Source organism: Pocillopora verrucosa, chromosome 10 (assembly GCF_036669915.1).
Source record: "Pocillopora verrucosa isolate sample1 chromosome 10, ASM3666991v2, whole genome shotgun sequence".
NCBI classification, from domain to species: domain Eukaryota; kingdom Metazoa; phylum Cnidaria; class Anthozoa; order Scleractinia; family Pocilloporidae; genus Pocillopora; species Pocillopora verrucosa.
Genome location: NC_089321.1, coordinates 2,726,591 through 2,754,294, shown reverse-complemented (window position 1 = coordinate 2,754,294; position 27,704 = coordinate 2,726,591). Strand labels below are relative to the sequence as shown.

The 27,704-nt window shown below is 40.4% G+C and overlaps 1 protein-coding gene across 1 annotated transcript in view; it reads left to right on the top strand.

Annotated features, from left to right (window-relative positions):
* Positions 1–27,704, top strand: part of LOC131791109 (uncharacterized) — an 86,653-nt gene that overhangs the window by 31,558 nt on the left and 27,391 nt on the right. The window contains exons 46-98 of the mRNA XM_066173529.1: positions 500–625; positions 1,009–1,061; positions 1,345–1,377; positions 1,959–2,082; positions 2,184–2,273; positions 2,405–2,530; positions 3,103–3,228; positions 3,761–3,886; positions 4,493–4,615; positions 4,943–5,068; positions 5,657–5,779; positions 6,189–6,308; positions 6,586–6,711; positions 7,231–7,356; positions 7,436–7,552; positions 8,042–8,164; positions 9,045–9,170; positions 9,322–9,447; positions 9,605–9,730; positions 10,543–10,662; positions 10,968–11,093; positions 11,215–11,340; positions 11,631–11,747; positions 11,881–12,006; positions 12,622–12,744; positions 12,871–12,993; positions 13,314–13,436; positions 13,792–13,917; positions 14,390–14,512; positions 15,204–15,317; positions 15,643–15,765; positions 16,482–16,604; positions 17,230–17,352; positions 19,770–19,895; positions 20,567–20,689; positions 20,960–21,076; positions 21,346–21,462; positions 21,735–21,851; positions 22,124–22,240; positions 22,581–22,697; positions 22,957–23,073; positions 23,346–23,462; positions 23,722–23,838; positions 23,906–24,022; positions 24,295–24,411; positions 24,684–24,800; positions 25,073–25,189; positions 25,462–25,578; positions 25,851–25,967; positions 26,227–26,343; positions 26,615–26,731; positions 27,004–27,120; positions 27,392–27,508. Coding sequence (XP_066029626.1) covers positions 500–625; positions 1,009–1,061; positions 1,345–1,377; positions 1,959–2,082; positions 2,184–2,273; positions 2,405–2,530; positions 3,103–3,228; positions 3,761–3,886; positions 4,493–4,615; positions 4,943–5,068; positions 5,657–5,779; positions 6,189–6,308; positions 6,586–6,711; positions 7,231–7,356; positions 7,436–7,552; positions 8,042–8,164; positions 9,045–9,170; positions 9,322–9,447; positions 9,605–9,730; positions 10,543–10,662; positions 10,968–11,093; positions 11,215–11,340; positions 11,631–11,747; positions 11,881–12,006; positions 12,622–12,744; positions 12,871–12,993; positions 13,314–13,436; positions 13,792–13,917; positions 14,390–14,512; positions 15,204–15,317; positions 15,643–15,765; positions 16,482–16,604; positions 17,230–17,352; positions 19,770–19,895; positions 20,567–20,689; positions 20,960–21,076; positions 21,346–21,462; positions 21,735–21,851; positions 22,124–22,240; positions 22,581–22,697; positions 22,957–23,073; positions 23,346–23,462; positions 23,722–23,838; positions 23,906–24,022; positions 24,295–24,411; positions 24,684–24,800; positions 25,073–25,189; positions 25,462–25,578; positions 25,851–25,967; positions 26,227–26,343; positions 26,615–26,731; positions 27,004–27,120; positions 27,392–27,508 — 6,237 coding nt within the window. The remainder of the gene's footprint in view (positions 1–499; positions 626–1,008; positions 1,062–1,344; positions 1,378–1,958; positions 2,083–2,183; positions 2,274–2,404; positions 2,531–3,102; positions 3,229–3,760; positions 3,887–4,492; positions 4,616–4,942; positions 5,069–5,656; positions 5,780–6,188; positions 6,309–6,585; positions 6,712–7,230; positions 7,357–7,435; positions 7,553–8,041; positions 8,165–9,044; positions 9,171–9,321; positions 9,448–9,604; positions 9,731–10,542; positions 10,663–10,967; positions 11,094–11,214; positions 11,341–11,630; positions 11,748–11,880; positions 12,007–12,621; positions 12,745–12,870; positions 12,994–13,313; positions 13,437–13,791; positions 13,918–14,389; positions 14,513–15,203; positions 15,318–15,642; positions 15,766–16,481; positions 16,605–17,229; positions 17,353–19,769; positions 19,896–20,566; positions 20,690–20,959; positions 21,077–21,345; positions 21,463–21,734; positions 21,852–22,123; positions 22,241–22,580; positions 22,698–22,956; positions 23,074–23,345; positions 23,463–23,721; positions 23,839–23,905; positions 24,023–24,294; positions 24,412–24,683; positions 24,801–25,072; positions 25,190–25,461; positions 25,579–25,850; positions 25,968–26,226; positions 26,344–26,614; positions 26,732–27,003; positions 27,121–27,391; positions 27,509–27,704) is intronic.

Here is a 27,704-nt window from a genome sequence, read left to right as displayed (position 1 = left end):
TTTTGTTAAGTTTTTTGACCGCTTGCTGGGTACCTATGAATATTCATTGGAGACAAGTACGATAAAAGTTAAGTGGCGTGCCTAAGAAATATATAGCTCATGAAGGAGCTTGAACCCAGAACTTTCTATTTGGGGTATCAAGCAGTTTTCAAATATGTGTCGAAAGTAATCTATGAACCCTTTAAATTTGCTTAACTTCGCTTTGTGATTGGTCCAAAAAACTCGCGCCAACTTCTCATCCAATCAGATTCAAAACTAAAAAAACAATTACGATTTGGCCACCCGCGTTTCATGCTCTTTGCCCGTTTTTACTTTGAATTCTCATTGGCTAACGCCGATGTCGACCTCCGTTCTGATTGGCTATTGTGATTTCTTTGGTTTTGGTTGTGGTTTTTGAAACTTATTTGAAAACTGCTCTAATTTCGGAACAAATCACCAAATAACCATTACTCACCCCATCAGTCATTGTTAACGTTTCTGATTATATTTGGAAACGCAGATATTGATGAATGTGTAAATGCTGAGTCAAATAACTGTGGAGCTAATGCCCTATGCACCAACACGAACGGATCATACTCTTGCCACTGTTTAGCTGGTTACCAAGGAGACGGAGTGAACTGTACAGGTGATAAGATAACGAAACGTCAGCTTTGAAACTCATTATGGTGGCAAATTTACATTATCAACTCGTTTAATAAAACTAAAATTATCTTGTACTCTTATACTCCCCCATCGACGCAGCACCACTGTTTCCTTAGAAATCTACCCCCTGTATTCATTAGAAGAGGTGATAGTCTACTCTTTGATGAAAGCATTATTCTATCAGTGATTTTCTTCCTTGAAATGTGCCGAGCATTAATATTGAGGACATACAACCTGTAGGAACTATAAAAAATGTCTCATTACCACTACAATTATGATAATCACAAGTGAAGAACAAGGATATAGCCAAGAAGTGTTGTCAATTTAAAACCAGTCGTTCAGTTTTCTGTATTTTGATGTATGTAGATATTGACGAGTGTGCCAGAAACGATACCAACGACTGCGATCCCAATGCATGTGTACTAACACTGAAGGATCCTACATTGTCTGCTGCCTCCCACTGGATACATTGGTGACGGCAGACGTTGTAAAGGTGATTAAACTTAAAATATCATAATCAAAGAAACTGGTCCCACCACACCTCAAACTCAGGTGAGCCTTTTTCTCTCCCGTACCACAATTGTTATGCTATGATTCCGATTATTTGGTTATTTTCTGCCGTAGTTCAAGGCTGTGATCCGAAATGCGCAACAATTCTTACTGCGTCGAGGATGATTTCTTTCCTTATTGTTCATGTTCAAGTGGATACACTGGGAATGGGCGACAATTGCACAGGTTTAATTTGTATAATATATTTTTTTTATATTATTGTTCTCTTTGATCATTGGTTTGTTAATTTTATTGTGATAATCCAACGTATGTTATTTATCAGTGAGTCTTCTCTGAGTAATTGGAGGGTCTTTTCGTTCACTCATGGTGAAGTGAATTGCAATTTGTTGTGATAAGGACATCTTTGTTGTTTTCTTGGCCTGCCATTTAGTCATCGTTTTGTGCCCTCACCATACTTCCTAATGCGCTGATCAATTTAATTCTTCCTGGACAACCCACGGGCATTTGACTATCGTCCGTGTTGCTGAGGTTGGGATTTTGACCCCCAACAGGAGAACCGAAAACTAATACATGACTTTGCTAAATTCTAAAACATTCGTTGATCGCACGAAGAACTGTTCAATAATGAATTGTGCTTGAGTGGGGCATTTGAACGCAATTTTTGCTCGTGGCGGCGGGGGGGGGGGGGGGGGGTGGGGTTGAAGCTTCCAATTGATCGACGCATAATTGAGAGAGGACCTTCCTCATAACGCAGTTTGTATTAGGAAGTTATTAGATCATAAATGGATGCCTTCTTTTTTTTACAGATGCTAACGAATGTGAACAAGGAAAGAACCTTTGTCCATGTTAATGCCCTGTGTACCAACACCCTGGGAAGTTATGTCTGTCAGTGCAAGCCAGGTTTTAGTGGCGATGGCAGAACTTGTGAAGGTATGCCAACATTTATTTCGTTAAAAATGGCTGTGTTTAAGCCATAACGCAGTTTGTACCAGGAAGTTATAAGATCATAAATGGATGTCTTTTTTTTACAGATGTAAACGAATGTGAAGAAAAGAACCCTTGTCATTTTAATACCCTGTGTATCAACACCCTGGGAAGTTATGTCTGTCAGTACAAGCCAGGTAGAAACTATAAAAAATGTCTCATTACCGCTACAATTATGATAATCACAAGTAAAGAACAAGGATTTAGCCAAGAAGTGGTTGTCAATTTAAAACCAGTCTTACAGTTTTCTGTATTTTGATGTATGTAGAAATTGACGAGTGTGCCAGAAACGATACCAACGAATGCGATCCCAATGCATTGTGTACTAACACTGAAGGATCCTACATTTGTCGCTGCCTCACTGGATACATTGGGGACGGCAGACGTTGTAAAGGTGATTAAACTTAAAATATCATAATAAAAGAAACTGTCCCCACCACACCTCAAACTCAGGTGAGCCTTTTTTCTCCCGTACTACAATTGTTATGCTATGATTCCGATTATTTGGTTATATAAACGAATGTGAACAAGAAAAGACCTTTGTCATGTTAATGCCCTGTGTACCAACACCCTGGGAAGTTATGTCTGTCAGTGCAAGCCAGGTTTTAGTGGCGATGGCAGAACTTGTGAAGGTATGCCAACATTTATTTCGTTAAAAATGGCTGTGTTTAAGCCATAACGCAGTTTGTACCAGGAAGTTATAAGATCATAAATAGATGTCTTTTTTTTTTACAGATGTAAACGAATGTGCACAAGGAAAGAACCTTTGTCATGTTAATGCCTCGCGTACCAACACCCTGGGAAAAACGCCATAAAGCGAGTGCAAGCGAAAAGAATTTTAAACTCATTGATTGCCGCATTTTCCGATGCAGATCGCAAAATGCAGTGTTCACCTGACAGCTTATCTTTTCTTACTAACTGTGCCGGTGTCGCTATTTAACTCCTTGTCTTTGCTCCCAATAACAGATGTAAACGAGTGTGGAAGTGCAGGAACAAATGAGTGTGACAGCAAAGCCCAGTGTACAAACATAGAAGGTTCATATAATTGTCGTTGTCTCAACGGATATCAGGGTGATGGCAAAAATTGTTCAGGTACAGGATCCCTCTATAGCACCACCTATGCTTCTTATTTTCTTGTTATTTTGTTTTCATGTGATAAAATCGTAAGCGTTATTATGGTAATGGTAATCGTCCTTATCAGAGATGTGGCAAAGATATTTCAACGGGGAGGGTTCACTTAGTGTCAAATCTAGGGTACCTAGCTGACTTCCATGTCAACATCCACGCTTGTATGAGCACCGTGAATGAATACTATGGAAATTCTTGGGATTTGCCCTTTTTGCCTCCTGAATAATAGGGTTTGTGTGTTTTAGGCCATTAAAACAGAACCAGATCACTATGCACTATGGGTAGTCGTCAGGACCCAACCGTGTTGGTTATCGCTTGCATCCTTGCTGCATGAACATTTCTACGAAGATATTTGTTGCTTTTTCTGACGATCCAGATATTTTGAAAAATAGTGACACACATCAAAAAAGAGAGAAATGTCATCTACAAATATGTAGTGTTACATTGTTCATGTACTTCTTCATTTGTAGTTTTCGCTGCTTGTCTTTCATTACAGATATTGATGAATGCGCGAGCTCCGAAACAAACGAGTGCCACACCAATGCGGTATGTAACAACACTGATGGGTCTTTTGTGTGTCGTTGTCTCGATGGATATCAAGGCGACGGTAGAAGTTGCACAGGTAAACGTTTCACTTTCGCGCATGTTTGTTGGTTGTTTGGTGGCTTTATGATGATTTCCTGTGATTTTCTTTCGATTCTAGTTATTATTACCGCGGTGTATCTTTATGTATATGATAAGCTGAATTACACTTGCATTTTGATTGGTTCTTACCTGTGATCTATTGGAGGACAGACGCATTGATGACGTCAAATAAATGTTACCTTAGGTTTGCACAGTAATAGATCACAGACGACTGTGCCTCGTACGCCATTTTTTTTGTTCGTACCACATTCTTTTTTGTTCGTACCACATTCTGACGTCATCCATGATCTCATACTGAACAGACGCACGGTAACATGTAATCTATTTGTAAACTCTAAGAGTGACTAGCATCCCCTGAATCACACATTAAGGTCATGAGAATAAAGGAAATGATCACCAACAAAAGAAGCTTTTGATCAGTAAACTAAATCTTCTTGTCAGCACCTTAGGAAATGTATAAAGAACAGTATGGAGAATATACATAATGACATCAGGGTCTAAAGGGTAAATTAAATCTTTCATTTTGGCCACTTCCATCCAATTGTCGACATCCGACGTGTTTGCGTTCGTCATGTTTTTACAGATCGTGACGAGTGTGTGGAGAAGAACGACACATGCGCAGCTAATGAAGACTGTATGAATACGATTGGATCGTACTCCTGTAACTGTTCCTCGGGGTATACAGGAGAGGCTGGTAATTGTCAAGGTAAAAGAAAGTTGTAATTTGACTATAAATTTACAATATTTACATGTTTCACATTTGCAAAAGGAGAGTAGCTTGACAAATCTCAGAACGCGATCATTTTTGTCTGGCTTTCCTTCTTCGTAGTCTGCTCTTCAGTTTTTCATGTTCGGGAACCACTGAGTGTATGATTCAGCAATCATTCTTAAGAAAGTGTTAGATATCCCTGCTTGTCTTTAAACCATTTTGTGTGTGTGAATACTCTTGTGCCGTCCATACTGATAACCTCTTTACAGCTGGATCCAATAAAAGGATCGTAATATCAAAGATTTGCTTCGAACTATTTTTCAGATGTAAATGAGTGTTCAAGCCTTGAAATGAATGACTGTGATTCCAATGCCCTATGCAACAACACCGATGGATCCTACCTTTGTAGCTGTCGTAGTGGATATCAGGGAGATGGTAGAAGCTGCAATGGCAAGTCTCCTGCCTTCATGCTTTTTATTGACGGCTAACTAAAAGGATTGACTCACCTATGTATGAAGTTAGGATGATGGGGGTTTATCACATGTCTAGCGTGAGCGCCTAAGAGCGACCAAGGGCTTAAGTTCGAGACGTAACCACCTTTAAGAAATTTACCATTGTGTTTAAGTTAACCTTTTAAACTTCACCTCATCGATGCAGCATAACCTTTTCAATGAAGAAATTAATAACTTTCCTCATTAATTTAAGAGGATCGATATTGATGGCAGGGAGTAAATTGCATGGGATGTACGAATCCTTGTTGGAAAATCAAAGCGACAATTGATAGCTCCAAGGAGCGAAAATAAATAGCACACTTTTCGACTTACTAGTGTGTTCAGCGATAAACTTCTCACCGAGCACCTTAGCTGTAAACCCATAAACACTAGTAGAAGAATTTTATTCCTATAAGGAGAAAAAAAAGCCCGCTAGTCACTTATCCTGGTTAATTATTCCCAGAGCAAACTTTAGCAAAAGTGTTGTTATCGCTGAAAAAAGGTAACCGGGCGATAGTTTCAAATGGTTCTTTGTTCTTTGGCACAGATGTCGACGAATGCGAAAATGGTGAAAACTCTTGCGATGTTAATGCGAATTGCTCCAACACCCCGGGAAGTCATGTGTGCAAATGCAAACAAGGTTTTGATGGTGATGGTGAGACTTGCCGAGGTAATACAAATAGATTTAATTTCATTATCTAAAATGAATTCATTGATGGTTAATTACTCAACTGTGTTACGAAGGTTGTCGGAAAAAAGCGTAAACTGAGTACACGTGGCAACCTCGTAAGGCATTGTGGGTATTCTTCAAGTCACTATTCCTTGACCTCAGGATTTCTTAGAAATCTGAGAAAACGTCACTGTAAGGACTAAGCATAGTAGGTTTGAAAATTAATCTATTTGTTTCACTTATAACATCCAGTGATTACCAGATACCCAAACTACCTTTTGAGATCTTTCCTTTCTCGAAACAGCTGTTTACTTACATCTTATGGGAGAGTGAAATAAAAAAAACACATGCTTTTAATGGTTCCCTTCTATCCTTCCTTAATTTTTTCACTCTTTTGCTCCTTTCACAGATCTTGATGAATGCGCGGATAAGGATGCATGTGACGCCAATGAGAAATGTGTGAACACAATTGGTTCTTACTTCTGCAGTTGTGCCCCTGGGTATGCTGGAGAGGCACGAAAATGTCAAGGTAATTTGTCCCCTGTGAATGACATATTCACGGATTAAAAATGATTGGTACTTTACAGAATTGGATGTATCGTTTGTTAACTGTTAACTGTTTCCGCCAGTTGTAAGGAAAAATTAACTCTTTCGTTTATCATAAGTAACATCTTCCTAGTGGTGTAGTTACCGTCTGAGAAGTTGTATGCACCTAAGCAGGACTAGTGAGACATGGATAGTACCAATTTCTCAGTAGCTCCGTCCCTAAAGTGAGAGTTAAACCATATATTTTCTTCCAATTGTAGATGTTGACGAGTGTGCAAACCCTAAAACGAGCGAATGTGATCCCAAAGCGCTCTGTAACAACACTGACGGGTCGTACGTCTGTCGCTGTCTCAGTGGCTATCGGGGCGATGGAAGAAACTGCACAGGTACAAAATTCACAGTCATGAAAAAAAAGTAAAATACTAATGCAATAGTCCTACACAGGAAAAGGAAACATTCAATCACTGGCATAGACACAGAGTGAATAATAATTGACTTGGATAGTAAAGAGGTTTCAAGCAAAACATCTTTATTTTATAGTTGGTATATTTATTGCTGGGGACAATGCATAATATTCTAATAGTGAAAAAAGGGTAAAATGTTCTCCAATTATTGAGAAAAAGTTTAATTTTGTAGGAGACAAGTTGGCTCGATATATAGAGGGACAGTAGAGAATTTCAACTAGGAACACCGAGGAACAAATTCAGTCGGGGAGTGGAATTTCGCTTTTGAACGAGGACTCCCATATTTCTAAACCAGTTCTCTTAAAACTCTTTAGTTACCCCGCCTTGGTCAAACATGAATTATTCCATTGTAACTCAATTTCAATCTCAACCATTATGATCAACACATATCAGGGCCGAAGGTTGGCAAATCGCCATCACCTTCAAACTCTTTCTTTTTAGATATCGATGAGTGTGCCATTGATGAGACAAACGATTGTCATACAAATGCTGTTTGCAACAATACCGATGGATCCTACGTCTGTGGTTGTAAAACTGGATACCAGGGGGATGGAAGGAATTGTACAGGTAAAATTTGCTTTCGAAATTGTCATTGTCGTGGTCAAGTATGGGTCATCACTGGGTCTTGATTGTCTGAATATTACAGCTGTCGTCACTGGCTGTGTACCAGCTTGTGGAGCAAATGCGAGCTGCCTGGAAACTGGTGCGCGTCCTTTGTGCGAATGCAATCCAGGATTCGAGGGTGATGGATATGTATGTGCAGGTTAGTGTATCTTGGCGGTCTTCATGAAACTCGAACAACAACAACTACAACAACTAAGTTTATTCACTCAACATCAATCTATTAAATAAAATAATTCAAATTCTTTGCAAATTCTTACAGTAATGTCGATTGATTAAAGTGTTTTACTAATGTAAAATCGCCATTTTAAACTGTGAACTAGAGAGCCTAGTTAACCAAAGGGGGTTCTTGTTTCGCCCCATAACTACACAAACAGGTTTGAAGTACTCTTTTAAAACATGTCTTGTAGGGTTTTTTTTAATTCTATCATGAATTTCGTCTGCGATTGAAATCACAATAATTCCATTTTGAGGTTTGTCTAGGCATCGACGAACTCTTAGAGCAATCGGATAGCAACACTATGGTCCCCGCTGTTTATCGAACATTTAATGTACTACTTAAATGCGTGTGGATGTTATTCACAGGTTTAAGGTAGATCATTTATTGGAAATTTCTCCATGCATGTTCTAGATATCAATGAATGTGGTAATGGGCCAAACTCTTGTCACAAGAATTCAAAATGCACTAACACTCCAGGAAGTTATGTTTGTCGATGCATTCAGGGATTTTTTGGTGATGGTCATACATGTAAAGGTATTTTTTTCTCAACCTTTCCTTTTGGACGCACACAATCCGTGAGAACCAAGAGATAATAAACGTTTATTACTCATATAATCATATTAAGTTACTCTAGGTATTTGATCTGCCATACGTGTAATTGTAGCTCCGGATACAGTGGAGTGGCAGGGAATTGCCAAGGTTTGGTGGTGCGCTTTTTTTTTAAGGGCGCAGGACTCTCGCCCTGTTGTGTAGTTAAACAATCAATCTCTTCCACGCAACATTTTACGTTATTTTCATCGAAACAACTGACTCATCTGCTATTTAGTGGAGCATTGGCTCAGTATGGATTTCCCCTTATTAGACATCAACGAATGTAGTCATGAGTCAGTCTTCTCCACTCACATTCTTAGGGACACGTTCTTGTTCTCTAAATGCAGTTAACCGAAATACACATTGAAATTCGTCGCCATCACTTTTTTTTATGTACATTTTAAACTATCTACACGTGACCATCCACTTGAGTGATGATTGTGGGAACCTAGAACTAGGATGCACGATGAGAGTTTATATTTTTGAGCATGTCAAAGTGACAGGCAATGGAGTGCTTTTCTGCATACAAATTATACTGCGTGTGCCAAAGTACACACATTGCGCCTTACACGCAAAAGTACGCAGTGTACGTCCTATACCTAGACCACTGAGGCTGTCGTTCACGCTTACATAACCTTACATTCAGATTCTAGTGCGTGGTACAACTTTGAGTGAAAAAGAAACAGGGCATTGTTAAATGAACAATGGCTAACGTTGTCAATTATTTGGTGTAGTGACACAGTTGAATTCCATGTTATGATGATTTCCAATCAAATTAGGGGAAAAATAAGTCATCTCATCGACTTTTTTATCGTAAACACAGACATTGACGAGTGTGCAACCTCTGAAACAAATGATTGTGGTCCCAATGCTATGTGCAACAACACGGACGGCTCCTACGTCTGTCTGTGTGCCAGTGGATATAAAGGCGATGGTAGAAACTGTACAGGTAAATATTTCTCCTTAGAAAAATACTCTCTTACAATTTGAGCCACATTTTGGAATTTCATTGAAATACGACACAAGAGTATTGAGGTTTTCTCTCATTTTTAACGAGTTCTTGTCTTTTCTGCTTTTGTAATGTCGATCCTTGACTGCAGATATCGACGAATGTTCCAACCCTGGAACAAACCAATGCGCTCCTAACGCACTGTGCACCAACAACAAGGGATCTTACACCTGTCGCTGCAGGGAAGGATACATAGGCGACGGGAAAAGTTGCACAGGTAAAGATTCCCTGAACACTTTTGAAACACGTTGCTGTATTTTCCTCTTTCAATTCATCCCATCCTCTTCACAGAAATTTTCTTGTGAGGATGAAAAGAAATGTAAAATCGCAGGGATTCCTCTAAGGATCTTCTATCAACCTTTATTTACACGCAGATATTGATGAATGCGAAAAACTCGAAGCCAACGAGTGTGCTCCTACCGCTCTATGCAACAATACTGAAGGATCCTATATCTGTCGCTGTCTCAAAGGATACACGGGAGATGGAAAGAATTGTACAGGTAGGGATTTTCTCATGAATGTTTACCTCTTTTATGTACAAGTTCAGAAACAAACGAGTGTGATCCGAACGCTCGGTGTACCAACAGTGAAGGGCCTTATACCGCTGTCGAGATGGATATCAGGGTGACGGAGCCACCTGCACAGGTAAAGGCGATTTTGTATGTTTCCATTTCATTCATTGACATCAATCATAAGTTAGTCATTTTTACTTACCTTCAGTTGCGAACGCGTTCTTGTTCTCTAAGTGCAGTCGACTGAAAGGTTTCCTTGTATTTCATTAAACAGTCGAAAAGCTTGAATTGCCAACACAAGAAAATGAGATGAACACTTCAAGAATAAAACAGAAATAAATAAGATAAGAGATAATTGAATGCGAGGTTGTGTGAGAGTTAGTGTGGAAAGGTTTGTCGCTGTGTAAGAGGGTATAAAGGAGATGGAAGGACTTGCGCAGGTTGCGATTTCCCACCGGATATTTACATTTGTTAAAGTGTTCTCCACCGCCGAGCCTCATTTATTATAATCTACTGCAATTTCAGGTCAAAAAAGTTGTGCACACGCTGGTTTGTCTTTCTCCAACTTTGTCCTGCGTCTAACTGTAGACTCGAAAAATGTGAAAATGGAAAATCTTGCGCAAATTCAATGCGCTGTGATCCAACACGCGGGAAAGATATGTGTACCATTGCATCCGGGGTTTTGATGGTGATTGGAGAGGGGAGCTAGGTCAAGGCTACGCTTTTCTCCTTGTTTATTTATTTAATTTTAACCATATACAATTTCAGTTTCATTTTTATGCTTGTGCTTTACCTTACAGACCTTGACGAATGTGCCAAGAATGACACCTGTGCAGCTAATGAAGTGTGTGTCAATACGGTTGGTAATTATACGTGCAGTTGCGCCCCTGGATACAGAGGGGAGGCAGGGAGTTGTCAAGGTAACTGTTTAAGCTTTTTTTGTTGTTGTTGTGGTTGTTTTCTTTTGTGTGTGTGTGTGTGTGTGTGTGTTATTTTTTTTGCTCTTAATTACTTTTTTAGTCTAGCAATTGCCCCAGTATTTTTCAATCTGCGTGTCCATGTCATCTGGTGCCGTGTAGGAGATGGTCAATTCGGACGTGGTTAACAAAAAAAAGTCCCCGTAAATATTTTGAGCTCAGTAATAGACATATTTCATGAACCTTATTTCATAGTTAAACCTTTGGACTATTAATCCTTTATTCGTAATAATTGAAATCCAACGCAGATATCAACGAATGTACAACTCCCCAGACGAATCAGTGTGACTCAAATGCGGTTTGCACCAACAGCGAAGGATCATATCGCTGCCGCTGTCAAGATGGATATCAGGGAGATGGGAAAAACTGCTCAGGTTTGTTTTGCGTTTCGTTTACACTGCATGAGGTCAGAAACGCTACTTACTTTGATCTTGGAGACTCTGGTCCTATGTCCAAGAATTGATTCTGAGAGCAACAACACTTTAATTATCATAGACATCGACGAATGCGCAAACTCCGCAGCAAACCAGTGTGATCCCAACGCTGAGTGCACCAATACTAACGGGTCGTATGTCTGTCGCTGTCTCAGTGGATTCCAAGGCGATGGAAGAAACTGCACAGGTAAATAAAAGATATTACAAATTGGTGAGCAGATGTAAGGCGGCCATTATTCCAAACATCGAACAAACCAAGTTCATTCAGAAACATTTGAGGAAATCGTGACATCGTTGCTCAATATGACCGTGTTAAATACAAAAAAAAATACGCTACTCGGTTCCCGGATAGTCGTGATTTTTCTACGAGTGTTTTAGTTCCTGGTAAAACGCTCTAGTCCATATGATAAAATGTTCTATAGGCAATCCAGTAGTTTTATCAGCATATTTCTAAACTCATTCTCTGTACTCCCTTAGCTATCGTCTCAGACTGCTCCCCATCCTGCGGTCCTAACGCGAATTGCCAGAATCAAGATGAGCGACCTGAGTGTGTTTGTAAAACTGGTTTCCAAGGAGACGGGTACCAATGCTTAGGTTAGTATGCGTAAACCAGATAAAGAGTTGAATGAATTTTCTATTTCTAATTTTCCGACTTCTTTAAGCTTTTATACGTCATGCTTTCCTTGAAGTCACTACTTATACAATGAATTGAATTCTAAACTTGTAGATGTTGATGAATGCGATAGTAGCGAGCTAAACGAATGCTCGCCCAACGCTGTGTGTAACAACACTGAAGGATCCTATATCTGTAATTGTGTGAGAGGATTTGAAGGAGATGGAAAGAACTGCACAGGTAGGAAGATGCATTTATTGATTAGCCCTTAATCTGTTTAGCAACCCTGGATGGAGTCTTATACTGTCACGGTGCCTCTTTACACACACATATGAATGAGTTCCGAAGAACTGTCCGAGAAACCTGATGAAATACCATGCCGGAGTAATGAAAGTAAAAAAAACTCGGCACTAGAGCCAAGAAGCCTGTCCAGTCGGAGCTTACCCCGGTTTTCTTAGCATGACGCAACTTCCCCTCGACGGATGCCAGTCCATCTAAAGGTTACCCCCCTATTTCGTTAGGCTTCCCTGACATTTCGCCCGTATCCTCTCCTGGGTAGAGAGAGGCTCTGTGACAATAAAGTGTCTTACCAAATACCACAACACAGTGACCCGGCCTGGTCTTGACTCGGACCTCTCGACCCGGAGTCTAGCACTCTGACCGTCATAATAGCGGGGTAATGTAACTGGCGATTTTCTTGTTCAGAAGGAGCAGCGTTACTCTAAGTTACTTCATTTAACGGGAATCGGGATGAGCAAGAGCCACCGGATGGCGTCTAAAAACGTTTCCGTTATTTATCCAAGCTTCTAAATAATTTTTAATGGGATGCCGATTATTGTTTTTTTTTTTAAATAGATGTCGAAGAATGCGAAAGTGGAGAAAACGTCTGCCATGCTAACGCAAAGTGTTCGAACACCTTGGGAAGTTACGTGTGTCGTTGCATCCGGGGTTTTGACGGTGATGGCCTTACGTGCATAGGTAATGTACTTAACTAAACCTTAACTTAAAAGAAAATAAAAACGATAATACCATTATGTGCGTTGCTACAATTTATTTCACTGCATTTATCGTAAACAAGACAGATGAACGTTTGATTTCCATCAGATCGCGATGAATGTAAAGACACGAGCGACACATGCGGTGTTGGTGAGGAGTGTGTAAACACGATTGGGTCATACTCGTGCAACTGCGCCTCAGGGTACACTGGAGTGGCTGGCAATTGTCAAGGTAATCTTTTGGCTTTTATCTTTACTGGAACTAATTACAATGAAACGCTCCCAAAATACTTAAAACCAGACATTACCTTAGTTGTATGCCATTTGCTTTTGTTTTTCAATTTGCACTGAGGCCTCCGTGAAGCTATCTTTAATGTGGCCGGCAATTGAATATTTTTGGCCCTGACATACCTATCTATTTGCTATAATTCCTCTTGGAAACCTTGAAAATTCTTTTGATACCATTTTTTCAGTTTTGTCAATAGTGAAACCATTTTAAGGGAGTGTCGCTGGCAAATCCATCACTAATGAGTCCATTTTTTTACGTCACAGATGTTGACGAATGTATCACAGGAGAAGCGACCTGTCACGTAAACGCCCTCTGTTCCAACACGATTGGATTGTACGTGTGTAGATGTATAAGAGGATATGAGGGAGATGGAAGGACTTGTCGAGGTTAGTTTTGAAGGCACAGGACAGGGCGAAAAATAGCTGTTTGCTTACTTCCGTAAGTAGAGGTTAATAGCTCTTTCGAGTGCTAGGTTAATCACCGCTCAGAGTAATGAGTTTAACCCTTTATACCCTAACATTAGTAAATTCATTCTCCATACTACCCTCCGTACATTTCTAAGAGGCTGACAAGAATAATTTGTTTAATAATCAAGGGCTGATCTTTGGGTCATTTATGACATAAAAAATGAGCATGGTTTTTTCATTCAGTAGAAGAGTACTTGTATTATTCAAACTGTATTTCTTTTCATGTTATATTTTGTTACACCATATCTATTTGATCGTCTTGTTTTTCCTTCAGATGTCGATGAGTGTAAGGATGGCACAGCTAATTGTCCCGTCAACACGGACTGCGTGAACACTAAGGGATCTTACAGCTGCAGATGTAACGAGGGATACCGAAGGAATGAGGCAGGAGACTGCACAGGTTTGTCACAAACAACTTATCATTTCGTTACGAAACCTCGCCAAGTGTTAAGAAATGTGAGCGAGACTCAGGTGACGTTTACGAGAACAATAAACGACAAGAATTTTCGAGCGTCTGTGTGACAATGCGATTGTATTTGTATTCGTTGTTAATGGTGATATTCTTTTTATCTTTATGTGATCATTATAATGACGATTAAAACATGAGAAATCGAACTTTTGAAATTGGTTTTAAGTTAGTCCTGATTCAAGCTGAGTAACTAAAAAGTACATCGGCACATTTTTATTCCGTTCTTTTCGTGTCATTTTCATGGTTATTTGGTGCAGTTAAGGATTTATTGCATAGGTCTGTCTCCTAGATTTTCGCTGTTAACTAACGGTGTATCAAAAGTTAGGAGTAGATGGATAGGTCTCTCAACCAGTGCAGATCGTATTTACAGTTCTTAATGCAAACTTGTCCCGCTTTTCGACAGATTTGGACGAATGTTCTGAGGGACTTTCCGACTGTGACTCCAATGCATACTGCACCAACACTGACGGCTCGTTTAACTGCACTTGCAATCCTGGTTATACTGGAAATGGAACGACGTGCATCGGTTTGTTCTGTTGTTATAGTGGAGTTAGAATCAGCTTTTAGTGTTGTATACATAAATACATATTTGAGAAAGAAATGTGCTGATATGACCGAGAAACATCCTTCTTCTGAATTGTTAAAAAAGTAAAGCCTTTATACAGGTCCAAGTGGTCCATGGGGCCGGCGCTTAACGCACGAAGCGGCTAGGAGTATTGCTACTCCCCCCTGGATGGGATGCTAGTCCATCGCAGGGTTACCCCCAGCATATTTGCTGGTACCCATTTGTACACCTGGGTGAAGAGAAGCACTGTGAGAGTAAAGTGTCTTGCCTAAGAACACATTACAATGACCTCGGCCAGGGCTCGAACCCGGACCACTCGATCCGGAGTCGAGCGTAATAACCATAACCAATCCTGAATTTTTTTGAATTGTTAAAAATTATATTTATCTGGAAATTGATAAAAGTATTCGTTTGCATGGACGATTTATTCATAAATGTAACTGAAAATATCCTGTTTGCTTAAGTGAAGAAAGCAGTGAAAAGCAAGGGTTGTCTTTTCTGCGGAGAGGAGAGATGACGGAACAGCGGAAAATGGAAACAGGCGCTTAAAGCAATCGATCATTAGTTGTTTTATGAAGCAAACCATTGTCCAGTTCATATCGCAATTCTATACAAGTCAAGTACTTACTGTTATCATTGCTTTTCTTTTTAGCTGTAGGTGTTTGTGACAGGCCATGCGCTGGCAACGAGGAATGTTTAGAAGTAGATGGCAAATACCAGTGTACTTGCAAGTCTGGATTCGCACGCTTGGGAGATGTTTGTCTAGGTATGGGAAAGTTTAACATTTTAAATGGCTGTTTGGTTTCTAATTCAACTCCTCCAAGCACGGAATATACGTACGGAATATACGTACGGAATATACGTAGGTAATCAAGTCGGACGAACTTCCAAACCCTGACTCACTGAATCGCTGACTAGCTGACTGGCTAATTGACTGACGGATTGGCTGAAGGAAGAACTAACCCACTGACTGAACTGGATTGGACTGGATTGTACTGGAATGACTGACGCACTGACCAGTCGTATGACTGCGTGCTATCAAGTATGGAAAATGAACTTTCAATTTGAGTTTTTTTTCCATGTCATATTAGATATCAACGAATGCGAGGCTGAAACAGCCAACTGCCATAGCAAAGCAGAGTGCGTGAACACAGAAGGCTCGTACAACTGCACGTGCAAAGCAGGGTTTACTGGAAATAGCACATTTTGCACAGGTTAGTATGTTGTATTCTTCGTAATCGGTGGTTTTGGGTGTTTGATGAAAATGAGAGCGGAACAGCCCGTTACACAAACAATGCTTGACGATAGGAATTACACGCGGGAGAAACGATGGAATGATCGATCGTCTTAGGACACTTAGGGGCGTCATAGAAGTTGTGAGCTCGTCGTCTTTATTTGGAAGTCCCATTACTGATCTGCAGGGAAGGCAAAGAAAACAAGATCCATGAATAAATGTTTTAAACGGGTTAAATCTTAAACAAACATTATGTCACCTGGCATTAAGGCAAAGCAAGATATAGTTATGAATTAGGGCAATTCTTTAAGGCTAATCTTTCATGCAAAAATTTTTTTGTTTGTTTTAATAGCGGTTAAACCACGAAAAGCTAACGGTCTAGACATGGTCTGTGTATCTTCAAATTAAAATAGCGCGCATTTTTCAAATCCTTTCCAGTTCGTGTTACTTCATCTTTAACTCTCTCGGCCATCTCTGTACAAGATTTTCCTTATCTTAAAATCCCTCTGCCCCCCCTAGAAACAAGGAATTCCAAACCAGGAGGTGAAGAACGATTTGCACTCCGGCGCCGGATGAAAATTTTCAAGTGTCGACAATAGTTTTTCATCACTTGTCTGTCACTTGGGAATAAGCAGAGATTCCAGCGATTCCGGTTTCCCACCGTCATTGTAAAGCTAATCATTTCGTTCGATCTAGATATTGATGAATGTGTTGCGGATTTGACTGAGTGTGATGTCAATGCTGATTGTCGAAACACCGAGGGCTTCTTTACCTGCGCTTGTAAGGCTGGTTTTACAGGCAATGGAACAAGTTGTAAAGGTAACTATAAAACTATCGTCGATTGAAGATAAATTGACAACTTCAACATGATCTTAATTGGGACGCGGTGGTCTTGCTTGATGTCACGTTGTGTACAAATTCTACCCTTTAGCGTTCCTATACTCGTTGGTTTTTTTAATTCCTCCGCGAAACAGACGATAACCCTACTCATAAAAGATACAAATTTCGAACACTTAGAATTCAATAAGCGACAGAGTGGTCGTAACTGGAAAATCTCATGCAAACTGACGCCTTGCCACAAGCTTAATTGAATGGAAGGTCGCACAAGGTCCTTTTCTCGGCTTTATTAACTAGCTTGTTCTTGACGCACAGTAAGTATGCAGCGCCGAAGTAATACGGCGGAGCGAGGAAAACGTTGGAAGAAAAAAGGATAAAGGCCATTTACCATATATTTCGCGGCGGCTCACCGGTTATTTCTTTACTGCTTCAGATCTGAACGCCTGAAATAGGCACTTGATCTTAAACGGGCTATCGGCCCACCCATTAATAAATTAATTAATGATAATACGATTAGTTTACGTTGATTCAAACATTGCAAGGTCAAATGGTTTATCTGTTTTGAAAAGACGCTGATAATGACTGTGTTTACTTTTGATGATTACAGATATTAATGAGTGTGAGCGAGACCCTACAGCATGTGACAAGAACGCTCTGTGCAATAACATGGATGGCTCCTACGACTGCACTTGTAAAGATGGCTATCGAGGCAACGGAATCAATTGTACAGGTAAAAAAAAAAACTTGGAAGGTAGGCGGGGAATGGTGGGACATCAATGGATGAAATAAAACTGTCTCCAACTTAATTCTACGCTTTCTCTTTCCATTTCTTTCATCTCTTCTCTTTCCTCTTTAATCCGCCATGCGAAATGCTTGCGGCTCCATGTTTTCCTCTGACCGGCCCTCTTTCAAAAAGATTTCGCTGGACATTCGTTGACATTCGACTCGTTCGATTGTTGAAAATTAGTTCGATTTAAGTGGTTGCAAAAACCGGCTTTCGGAAACTTCGAAATACATTTCGAGCGCTCTCTCGCCTACTGGTTATCTTCATTTCGTGCATTATCGATAAAAGAAATTTTACTCTGGTCTATGGCCAGCTTGAATTTCTCCCCTACCTCTCCCCTCCCCCCTCCCCCACAAAACAATAACAGTTTTACGAATCAGGAAGCGTGCCGCGAAGTTTTATTGTGGGCGCATGACTTTTTTCGGTTAACCGCAGAACAGCTGGTAAGAGGAAAATAGCAGACGCAATGTTTGCATTTTTTATTGTAGAACCAGAAGTGATAATATCCGACTCCTAATTGACTTTGAAGTGCTTTGCGATAGACCCACTGTCCGTCATTTAGAAACTCATACAGCAGTTCTCACAGCGAATCTTCTGCAACTGTTCGCGTCTCGCTTCTGGTTAGTTCTCTTTGAAGCCTACCTGGTCCATAGATATATTTTAATTGGTCATTAGCGATGTAAACACTCTTGCCTAGTTTGGTGTGTGTCTCATTGAAATATTATAGCTAACGCATTCCAAAGTCTCCATCGATCTCCAACAGAAACAGAAAGTTGGCGATAATTTTGTCAATGTTGATTCAGTCTTCTATTTTCAGAACCTACCTACTACAACTAGAGTTGCATCGACTTAAATTCAGAGAGTAATAATTAAGCAGAGACAAGACATCCAGTTAAAGAAGCTTAAAACTTCATGAGTCTTTGTCGCGCACCAAGATTAGCACTAGACTGATTCATAGCCATAGGCTGTCATAACACGCATCGGGAAAAGGATTAGCGGTTTTAAGAGGAAGGGTTAAATGATGTTGAAGTCCTCAGTAGCGTTACTTTGAAGAGTTCTGTTGATGAGGTCGATTGCCCTTAAAAAAAATGATGCGGTAATGTTAACTTTGTTATTTTGCAACATTCGGTGTTCCCCTCTGGTTTCAATTTTTTGGCCACGTTTCAAAATGACATGTTGACGGAAGGAAACTTAAACCGGCTTTGAGGTCCCCTTAGGTTTCACTTTTCAAGGGCTCTGTGTGGTCTGTGTGCCGCTCGTTTCTAAAGGCCACTTTTGCTATACATAGGCGTTATTGACTAACCGTTAGGTCAATGTGGCTGAATATCAGCCAAGTTGTGCGTTTTTTATTTATTTATTTTTTTTTTGTTGAGACAAAGTCGAGGTTTTTGGGCGCAGAAATACAAACAAATAAATAGATAAAATATTATCCTGTATCCAGCCATCTTGATCGAACGGGATGGTGTATAGAGGTGTCACTTGCCAAAAAGATTTCACCTTAGTGTAGGTGATTTTTAGAGACCCTTGTCGTGGGTTCGTGGTGTTTTGACTGTCTAAAGACGTAATAGTGAGTTTTGCCTTTTAATAATAATAATAATAATGTTCACAAGACAAATAGTAATTACACCAGCAAAGAACTGCTTGCCCGCCAAGCCAGCTTTGTAGTAAAACGTTTAATGGTCTTATAAATTGCTTCTCACGGGCGAAATAATTTGTGTACTACACATCTTCGGTGCTTCGTCTTGCGAAAGTTAGACTGAATTGTTTCTTAATCTGAAACCCTGTTCTTTCTTATACATTCTCACTGGTTCTTGGTTTACAGTGTACTAATTTTCTGCCCTTTTCCCTTTACCTCTTTATCAGTGTTTATATTTCAGGGCTTTTTTTGCCAGTTAGACGAACAATTTGAACGATGCGGGAAAAAAAGAAATGAAACAAATTAGCTTTAGTTAGCTTGACATGTTGACATGTTGACCCCTTTCACTACCATCGGTGGAAGCGAAGGGATTTTTCCTTGCAATTCAATAATTCGTCAAGTTGATAAAAAAGCACGTGGTCAGATAAAAACTGTGTTCTGTACTCGCTTCGACCTTTTTTTCCAGAGTAAACATTTGACGAGAAAAATGGCAAATATCAACCCAGGGGTATCTTTTCATTTTTCACCAATTTCTCTGAACAGATTATCTGTAGCAAACAGTTTGAAGAAATGATATTGACAACTTGAGAGTGAAAGAGTTAAGTACGGGGGTGGTTAACCTTCGTTTCAGCTGTGCAAAGGTTTTTTGCATTAACAAAAGGCTCGATAATCGTTTTTCTCAGAAAGTATATAGAACAAATACAAAGTTTAACATCCTCCTTTTCAGATATCGATGAGTGTTTCATCTTTAATGTAACGTGCGGAAGTGGTGCCGAATGTGTCAATACAGATGGTTCATACCAATGCCAGTGTTCCACAGGATTCAAAGAAGAACTTGATGGGAATTGTTCTGGTAAGATATGAAGACCGAGATTTAACCTTCCCACTGACTTTCTTGTCTGTAGAGCAGTCCGCAGAACGGAGAAAGACTCACCAGTTTTGTGTGATTCTGCAGTCTGGTGGAATTGCGTGGGGGCGCCCCGTAAATGCAGAAATGGAGAAGTCACAGAAGTTAATCGCGTCACGACAAAGTGTTTGACCTATGGTTGCTCTTTTTGTTCTGCATTGATGACAGAACAGGCCACCCTTGAACGTACGTGCCTATAGGACGGCTGAATGCCATGCGCGCCGGTCTCCGGATCGAAAGGTCCTAATTCGAGCATTGGTCGAGATCTTTGGATGATATTGTTTGTCAAGAAACTTTCCTCTTGAAGTGCAAAAGTAGCAAAAATTGATGCTAGTCATCTTTCACGGGAACGTGAGGAGATTCTATAAGTTACCCGCACAGAATTAGCATTTAGCTAATCACTCGAAACCCGCTGTGCTAACTGCAGCGGTCACGTATGCAGACGTGATCTACTCTTCTTGTTAGTGATGCTTTATTATGTGATTGGCTTAAAAAACACTTACGATTACAGAGACGTATGTATGATGTTGTGAATAGTTATATCATTTTACACAGTTGCATCTTGATTTTCTAGAATGATTTGCAAATTACCTTTTTTAAAAATTTACTTTTCACAGACATTAACGAATGTGAGACAGGATCTAACGATTGCGATGTCAATGCTAATTGTTCAAACTCCGATGGAAGTTTTTCGTGTCGATGTAAGGCTGGTTTTGATGGAGATGGCAAGGTCTGCCAAGGTACGAAGTAGGCCTCTTGTGAAAGACGTGTAGATATTTTACATTTTAAACGCTCCTCTCACGTTTCTGAGGACCACTTTCCTTTCCCTGTGTTACTATTGAATTTTTATCCCATATTCAGAAGGCCGAGACCGAGAGTAATTTCTGCTAAGAGAGGGCTTGCCTCATCCAAGTGTTCGTGGAAGTTACACTTTATCGCTTTTTGTCATCCACGAAGTAACTGCCTTGCCATGGAAACACTTACCTTTGATGTATTTTCACTTTCTATAGATATTGACGAGTGCACAGCCAATCCTTGTGATGCCAATGCGGCGTGCTTAAACACAAACGGCTCCTTTGAGTGTACGTGTCGTCCTGGTTTTGATGGAGATGGCAAGGTTTGCAAAGGTAAGAAGTAGGTCACTTGTGAACGAGTTGGAGATATTTTATATTTCAAACTCTCTCACGTTTGTGTGGAACACTTTTATATTCCAGTGCAACTATCGAAATTTAACCCCATATTCATAAGGCTGGGACCGAGAGTAATTTCTGCTAAGAGAAGGCTTCCCTGACCCAAGTGTTCGTGGAAGTTAGACTTAAACCCCTTTGGTCATCCACAGTAAAAAACTGCTTTGTCAAGGAAACAGTTAACTTTGATGTATTATAACCTTCTACAGATATTGACGAGTGCACAACCAATCCTTGCGATGTGAATGCGGCGTGCTCTAACACAAACGGCTCCTTCGAGTGTACTTGTCGTCCTGGTTTTGATGGAAATGGCAAGGTTTGCCAAGGTAAGAAGAAGGTCACTTGTGAACGAGTTGGAGATATTTTATATTACAAACGCTCTCCTCACGGTTGTGAGGAACACTTTTCTTTCCCTGTACAACTATTGGAATTGCACCCCATATTCAGAAGGCCGAGACCGAGAGTAATTTCTGCTAAGAGAAGGCTTGCCTCATCCAAGTGTTCGTGAAAGTTAGACTTTATCTCTTTTAGTCATTCACAGTAAGTAACTGCTTTGTCATGGAAACACTTTACTTTGATGTATTTTCACTCTCTATAGATATTGACGAGTGCACAACCAATCCTTGTGATGCCAATGCGGTGTGCTTAAACACAAACGGTTCTTTTGATTGTACGTGTCGTCCTGGTTTTGATGGAGATGGCAAGGTTTGCAAAGGTAAGAGGTCGGTCACTTGTGAACGCGTTGGAGATATTTTATATTTCAAACGCTCTTCTCACGTTTGTGAGGAACACTTTTCTTTCCCTGCGCAACTATTGAAATTTCATCTGATATCCAGAAGGCTGAGACCGAGAGTAACTTCTGCTAAGAGAAGGCTTCCCTGATCCAAGCGTTCGTGGAAGTTAGACTTAAAATCCTTTTGTTAATCACTGTAAAAAACCGCTTTATCAAGGAAACAGTTAACTTTGATGTATTTTAACCTTCTACAGATATTGACGAGTGCACAACCAATCCTTGTGATGTCAATGCGGCGTGCTCTAACACAAACGGCTCCTTCGAGTGTACTTGTCGTCCTGGTTTTGATGGAAATGGCAAGGTTTGCCAAGGTAAGAAGAAGGTCACTTGTGAACGAGATGGAGATATTTTATATTGCAAACGCTCTCCTCACGTTTGTGAGGAACACTTTTCTTTCCCTGTGCAACTATTGGAATTGCACCCCATATTCAGAGGGCCGAGACCGAGAGTAATTTCTGCTAAGAGAAGGCTTGCCTCACCCAAGTGTTCGTGGAAGTTAGACTTTATCGCTTTTAGTCATCCACAGTAAATAACTGCTTTGCCTCACCCAAGTGTTCGTGGAAGTTAGACTTAATCGCTCTTAGTCATCCACAGTAAATAACTGCTTTGTCATGGAAACACTTTACTTTGATGTATTTTCACTCTCCATAGATATTGACGAGTGCACAACCAATCCTTGTGATGCCAATGCGGTGTGCTTAAACACAAACGGTTCTTTCGATTGTGCGTGTCGTCCTGGTTTTGATGGAGATGGCAAGGTTTGCAAAGGTAAGGAGTCGGTCACTTGTGAACGCGTTGGAGATATTTTCTCTCTCACGTTTGTGAGGAACACTTTTCTTTCTCTGAGCAACTATCGAAATTTCATCTCGTATCCAGAAGACTGAGACGGAGAGTAATTTCTGCTAAGAGAAGGCTTCCCTGATCCAAGCGTTCGTGGAAGTTAGACTTAAAATCCTTTTGTTAATCACTGTAAGAAACTGCTTTATCAAGGAAACAGTTAACTTTGATGTGTTTTAACCTTCTACAGATATTGACGAGTGCACAACCAATCCTTGTGATGTCAATGCGGCGTGCTCTAACACAAACGGCTCCTTCGATTGTACGTGTCGTCCTGGTTTTGATGGAAATGGCAAGGTTTGCCAAGGTAAGAAGTAGGTCACTTGTGAACGAGTTGGAGATATTTTATATTGCAAACGCTCTCCTCACGTTTGTGAGGAACACTTTTCTTTCCCTGTGCAACTATTGGAATTGCACCCCATATTCAGAAGGTCGAGACCGAGAGTAATTTCTGCTAAGAGAAGGCTTACCTCATCCAAGTGTTCGTGGAAGTTAGACTTTATCGCTTTTAGTCATCCACAGTAAAGAACTGCTTTGTCATGGAAACACTTTACTTTGATGTATTTTCACTCTCTATAGATATTGACGAGTGCACAACCAATCCTTGTGATGCCAATGCGGTGTGCTTAAACACAAACGGTTCTTTTGATTGTACGTGTCGTCCTGGTTTTGATGGAGATGGCAAGGTTTGCAAAGGTAAGGAGTCGGTCACTTGTGAACGCGTTGGAGATATTTTCTCTCTCACGTTTGTGAGGAACACTTTTCTTTCTCTGAGCAACTATCGAAATTTCATCTCATATCCAGAAGGCTGAGACAGAGAGTAATTTCTGCTAAGGGAAGGCTTCCCTGATCCAAGCGTTCGTGGAAGTTAGACTCAAAATCCTTTTGTTAATCACTGTAAGAAACTGCTTTATCAAGGAAACAGTTAACTTTGATGTATTTTAACCTTCTACAGATATTGATGAGTGCACAACCAATCCTTGTGATGTCAATGCGGCGTGCTCTAACACAAATGGCTCCTTCGAGTGTACGTGTCGTCCTGGTTTTGATGGAAATGGCAAGGTTTGCAAAGGTAAGAAGTCGGTCACTTGTGAACGCGTTGGAGATATTTTATATTTGATGTATTTAACCTTCTACAGATATTGACGAGTGCACAACCAATCCTTGTGATGTCAATGCGGCGTGCTCTAACACAAACGGCTCCTTCGAGTGTACTTGTCGTCCTGGTTTTGATGGAAATGGCAAGGTTTGCCAAGGTAAGAAGTAGGTCACTTGTGAACGAGTTGGAGATATTTTATATTGCAAACGCTCTCCTCATGTTTGTGAGGAACACTTTTCTTTTCCTGTGCAACTATTGGAATTGCACCCTATATTCAGAAGGCCGAGACCGAGAGTAATTTCTGCTAAGAGAAGGCTTGCCTCACCCAAGTGTTCGTGGAAGTTAGACTTTATCGCTTTTAGTCATCCACAGTAAAGAACTGCTTTGTCATGGAAACACTTTACTTTGATGTATTTTCACTCTCTATAGATATTGACGAGTGCACGACCAATCCTTGTGATGCCAATGCGGTGTGCTTAAACACAAACGGTTCTTTCGATTGTACGTGTCGTCCTGGTTTTGATGGAAATGGCAAGGTTTGCAAAGGTAAGAAGTAGGTCACTTGTGAACGAGTTGGAGATATTTTATATTTCAAACGCTCTTCTCACGTTTGTTAGGAACACTTTTCTTTCCCTGGGCAACTATCGAAATTTCATCTCATATCCAGAAGGCTGAGACAGAGAGTAATTTCTGCTAAGGGAAGGCTTCCCTGATCCAAGCGTTCGTGGAAGTTAGACTTAAAATCCTTTTGTTAATCACTGTAAGAAACTGCTTTATCAAGGAAACAGTTAACTTTGATGTATTTTAACCTTCTACAGATATTGACGAGTGCACAACCAATCCTTGTGATGTAAATGCGACGTGCTCTAACACAAACGGCTCCTTCGAGTGTACTTGTCGTCCTGGTTTTGATGGAAATGGCATGGTTTGCCAAGGTAAGAAGTAGGTCACTTGTGAACGAGTTGGAGATATTTTATATTGCAAACGCTCTCCTCACGTTTGTGAGGAACACTTTTCTTTCCCTGTGCAACTATTGGAATTGCACCCTATATTCAGAAGGCCGAGACCGAGAGTAATTTCTGCTAAGAGAAGGCTTGCCTCACCCAAGCGTTCGTGGAAGTTAGACTTTATCGCTTTTAGTCATCCACAGTAAAGAACTGCTTTGTCATGGAAACACTTTACTTTGATGTATTTTCACTCTCTATAGATATTGACGAGTGCACAACCAATCCTTGTGATGCCAATGCGGTGTGCTTAAACACAAACGGTTCTTTTGATTGTACGTGTCGTCCTGGTTTTGATGGAGATGGCAAGGTTTGCAAAGGTAAGAAGTCGGTCACTTGTGAACGCGTTGGAGATATTTTATATTTCAAACGCTCTTCTCACGTTTGCTAGGAACACTTTTCTTTCCCTGAGCAACCATCGAGATTTCATCTGATATCCAGAAGGCTGAGACCGAGAGTAACTTCTGCTAAGAGAAGGCTTCCCTGATCCAAGCGTTCGTGGAAGTTAGACTTAAAATCATTTTGTTAATCACTGTAAAAAACCGCTTTATCAAGGAAACAGTTAACTTTGATGTATTTTAACCTTCTACAGATATTGACGAGTGCACAACCAATCCTTGTGATGTCAATGCGGCGTGCTCTAACACAAACGGCTCCTTCGAGTGTACTTGTCGTCCTGGTTTTGATGGAAATGGCAAGGTTTGCCAAGGTAAGAAGTAGGTCACTTGTGAACGAGTTGGAGATATTTTATATTGCAAACGCTCTCCTCACGTTTGTGAGGAACACTTTTCTTTCCCTGTGCAACTATTGGAATTGCACCCCATATTCAGAAGGTCGAGACCGAGAGTAATTTCTGCTAAGAGAAGGCTTGCCTCATCCAAGTGTTCGTGGAAGTTAGACTTTATCGCTTTTAGTCATCCACAGTAAGTAACTGCTTTGTCATGGAAACACTTTACTTTGATGTATTTTCACTCTCTATAGATATTGACGAGTGTTCAACCAATCCTTGTGATGCCAATGCGGCGTGCTTAAACACAAACGGTTCTTTTGATTGTGCGTGTCGTCCTGGTTTTGATGGAGATGGCAAGGTTTGTAAAGGTAAGGAGTCGGTCACTTGTGAACGCGTTGGAGATATTTTCTCTCTCACGTTTGTGAGGAACACTTTTCTTTCTCTGAGCAACTATCGAAATTTCATCTCATATCCAGAAGGCTGAGACAGAGAGTAATTTCTGCTAAGGGAAGGCTTCCCTGATCCAAGCGTTCGTGGAAGTTAGACTCAAAATCCTTTTGTTAATCACTGTAAGAAACTGCTTTATCAAGGAAACAGTTAACTTTGATGTATTTTAACCTTCTACAGATATTGACGAGTGCACAACCAATCCTTGTGATGTCAATGCGGCGTGCTCTAACACAAATGGCTCCTTCGAGTGTACTTGTCGTCCTGGTTTTGATGGAAATGGCAAGGTTTGCCAAGGTAAGAAGTAGGTCACTTGTGAACGAGTGGAGATATTTTATATTGCAAACGCTCTCCTCACGTTTGTGAGGAACACTTTTCTTTCCTTGTGCAACTATTGGAATTGCACCCCATATTCAGAAGGTCGAGACCGAGAGTAATTTCTGCTAAGAGAAGGCTTACCTCATCCAAGTGTTCGTGGAAGTTAGACTTTATCGCTTTTAGTCATCCACAGTAAGTAACTGCTTTGTCATGGAAACATTTTACTTTGATGTATTTTCACTCTCTATAGATATTGACGAGTGCACAACCAATCCTTGTGATGCTAATGCGGCGTGCTTAAACACAAACGGTTCTTATGATTGTGCCTGTCGTCCTGGTTTTGAAGGAAATGGCAAGGTTTGCAAAGGTAAGAAGTAGGTCACTTGTGAACGCGCTGGAGATATTTTATATTTCAAACGCTCTTCTCACGTTTGTTAGGAACACTTTTCTTTCCCTGAGCAACTATCGAGATTTCAACTCATATCCAGAAGGCTGAAACCGAGAGTAATTTCTGCTAAGAGAAGGCTCACCTGATCCAAGCGTTCGTAGAAGTTAGACTTAAAATCCTTTCGTTAATCACTGTAAGAAACTGCTTTATCAAGGAAACAGTTAACTTTGATGTATTTTAACCTTCTACAGATATTGACGAGTGCACAACCAATCCTTGTGATGTCAATGCGGCGTGCTCTAACACAAACGGCTCCTTCGAGTGTACGTGTCGTCCTGGTTTTGATGGAAATGGCAAGGTTTGCCAAGGTAAGAAGAAGGTCCCTTGTGAACGAGTTGGAGATATTAATATTTCAAACGCTCTCCTCACGTTTGTGAGGAACACTTTTCTTTCCCTGTGCAACTATTGAAATTTCATCCCATATTCAGAAGGCTGAGACTGAGACTAATTTCTGCTAAAAGAAGGCTTACCTCATCCAAGTGTTCGTGGAAGTTAGACTTTATCGCTTTTAGTCATTCACAGTAAGTAACTGCTTTGTCATGGAAACACTTTACTTTGATGTATTTTCACTCTCTATAGATATTGACGAGTGCACAACCAATCCTTGTGATGCCAATGCGGCGTGCTTAAACACAAACGGTTCTTTTGATTGTGCGTGTCGTCCTGGTTTTGATGGAAATGGCAAGGTTTGCAAAGGTAAGAAGTAGTTCACTTGTGAACGCGTTGGAGATATTTTATATTTCAAACGCTCTTCTCACGTTTGTGAGGAACACTTTTCTTTCCCTGTGCAACTATTGAAATTTCATCCCATATTCAGAAGGCGGAAACCGAGAGTGATTTCTGCTAAGAGAAGTCTTACCTTATTCAAGTGTTCGTGGAAGTTAGACTTAAA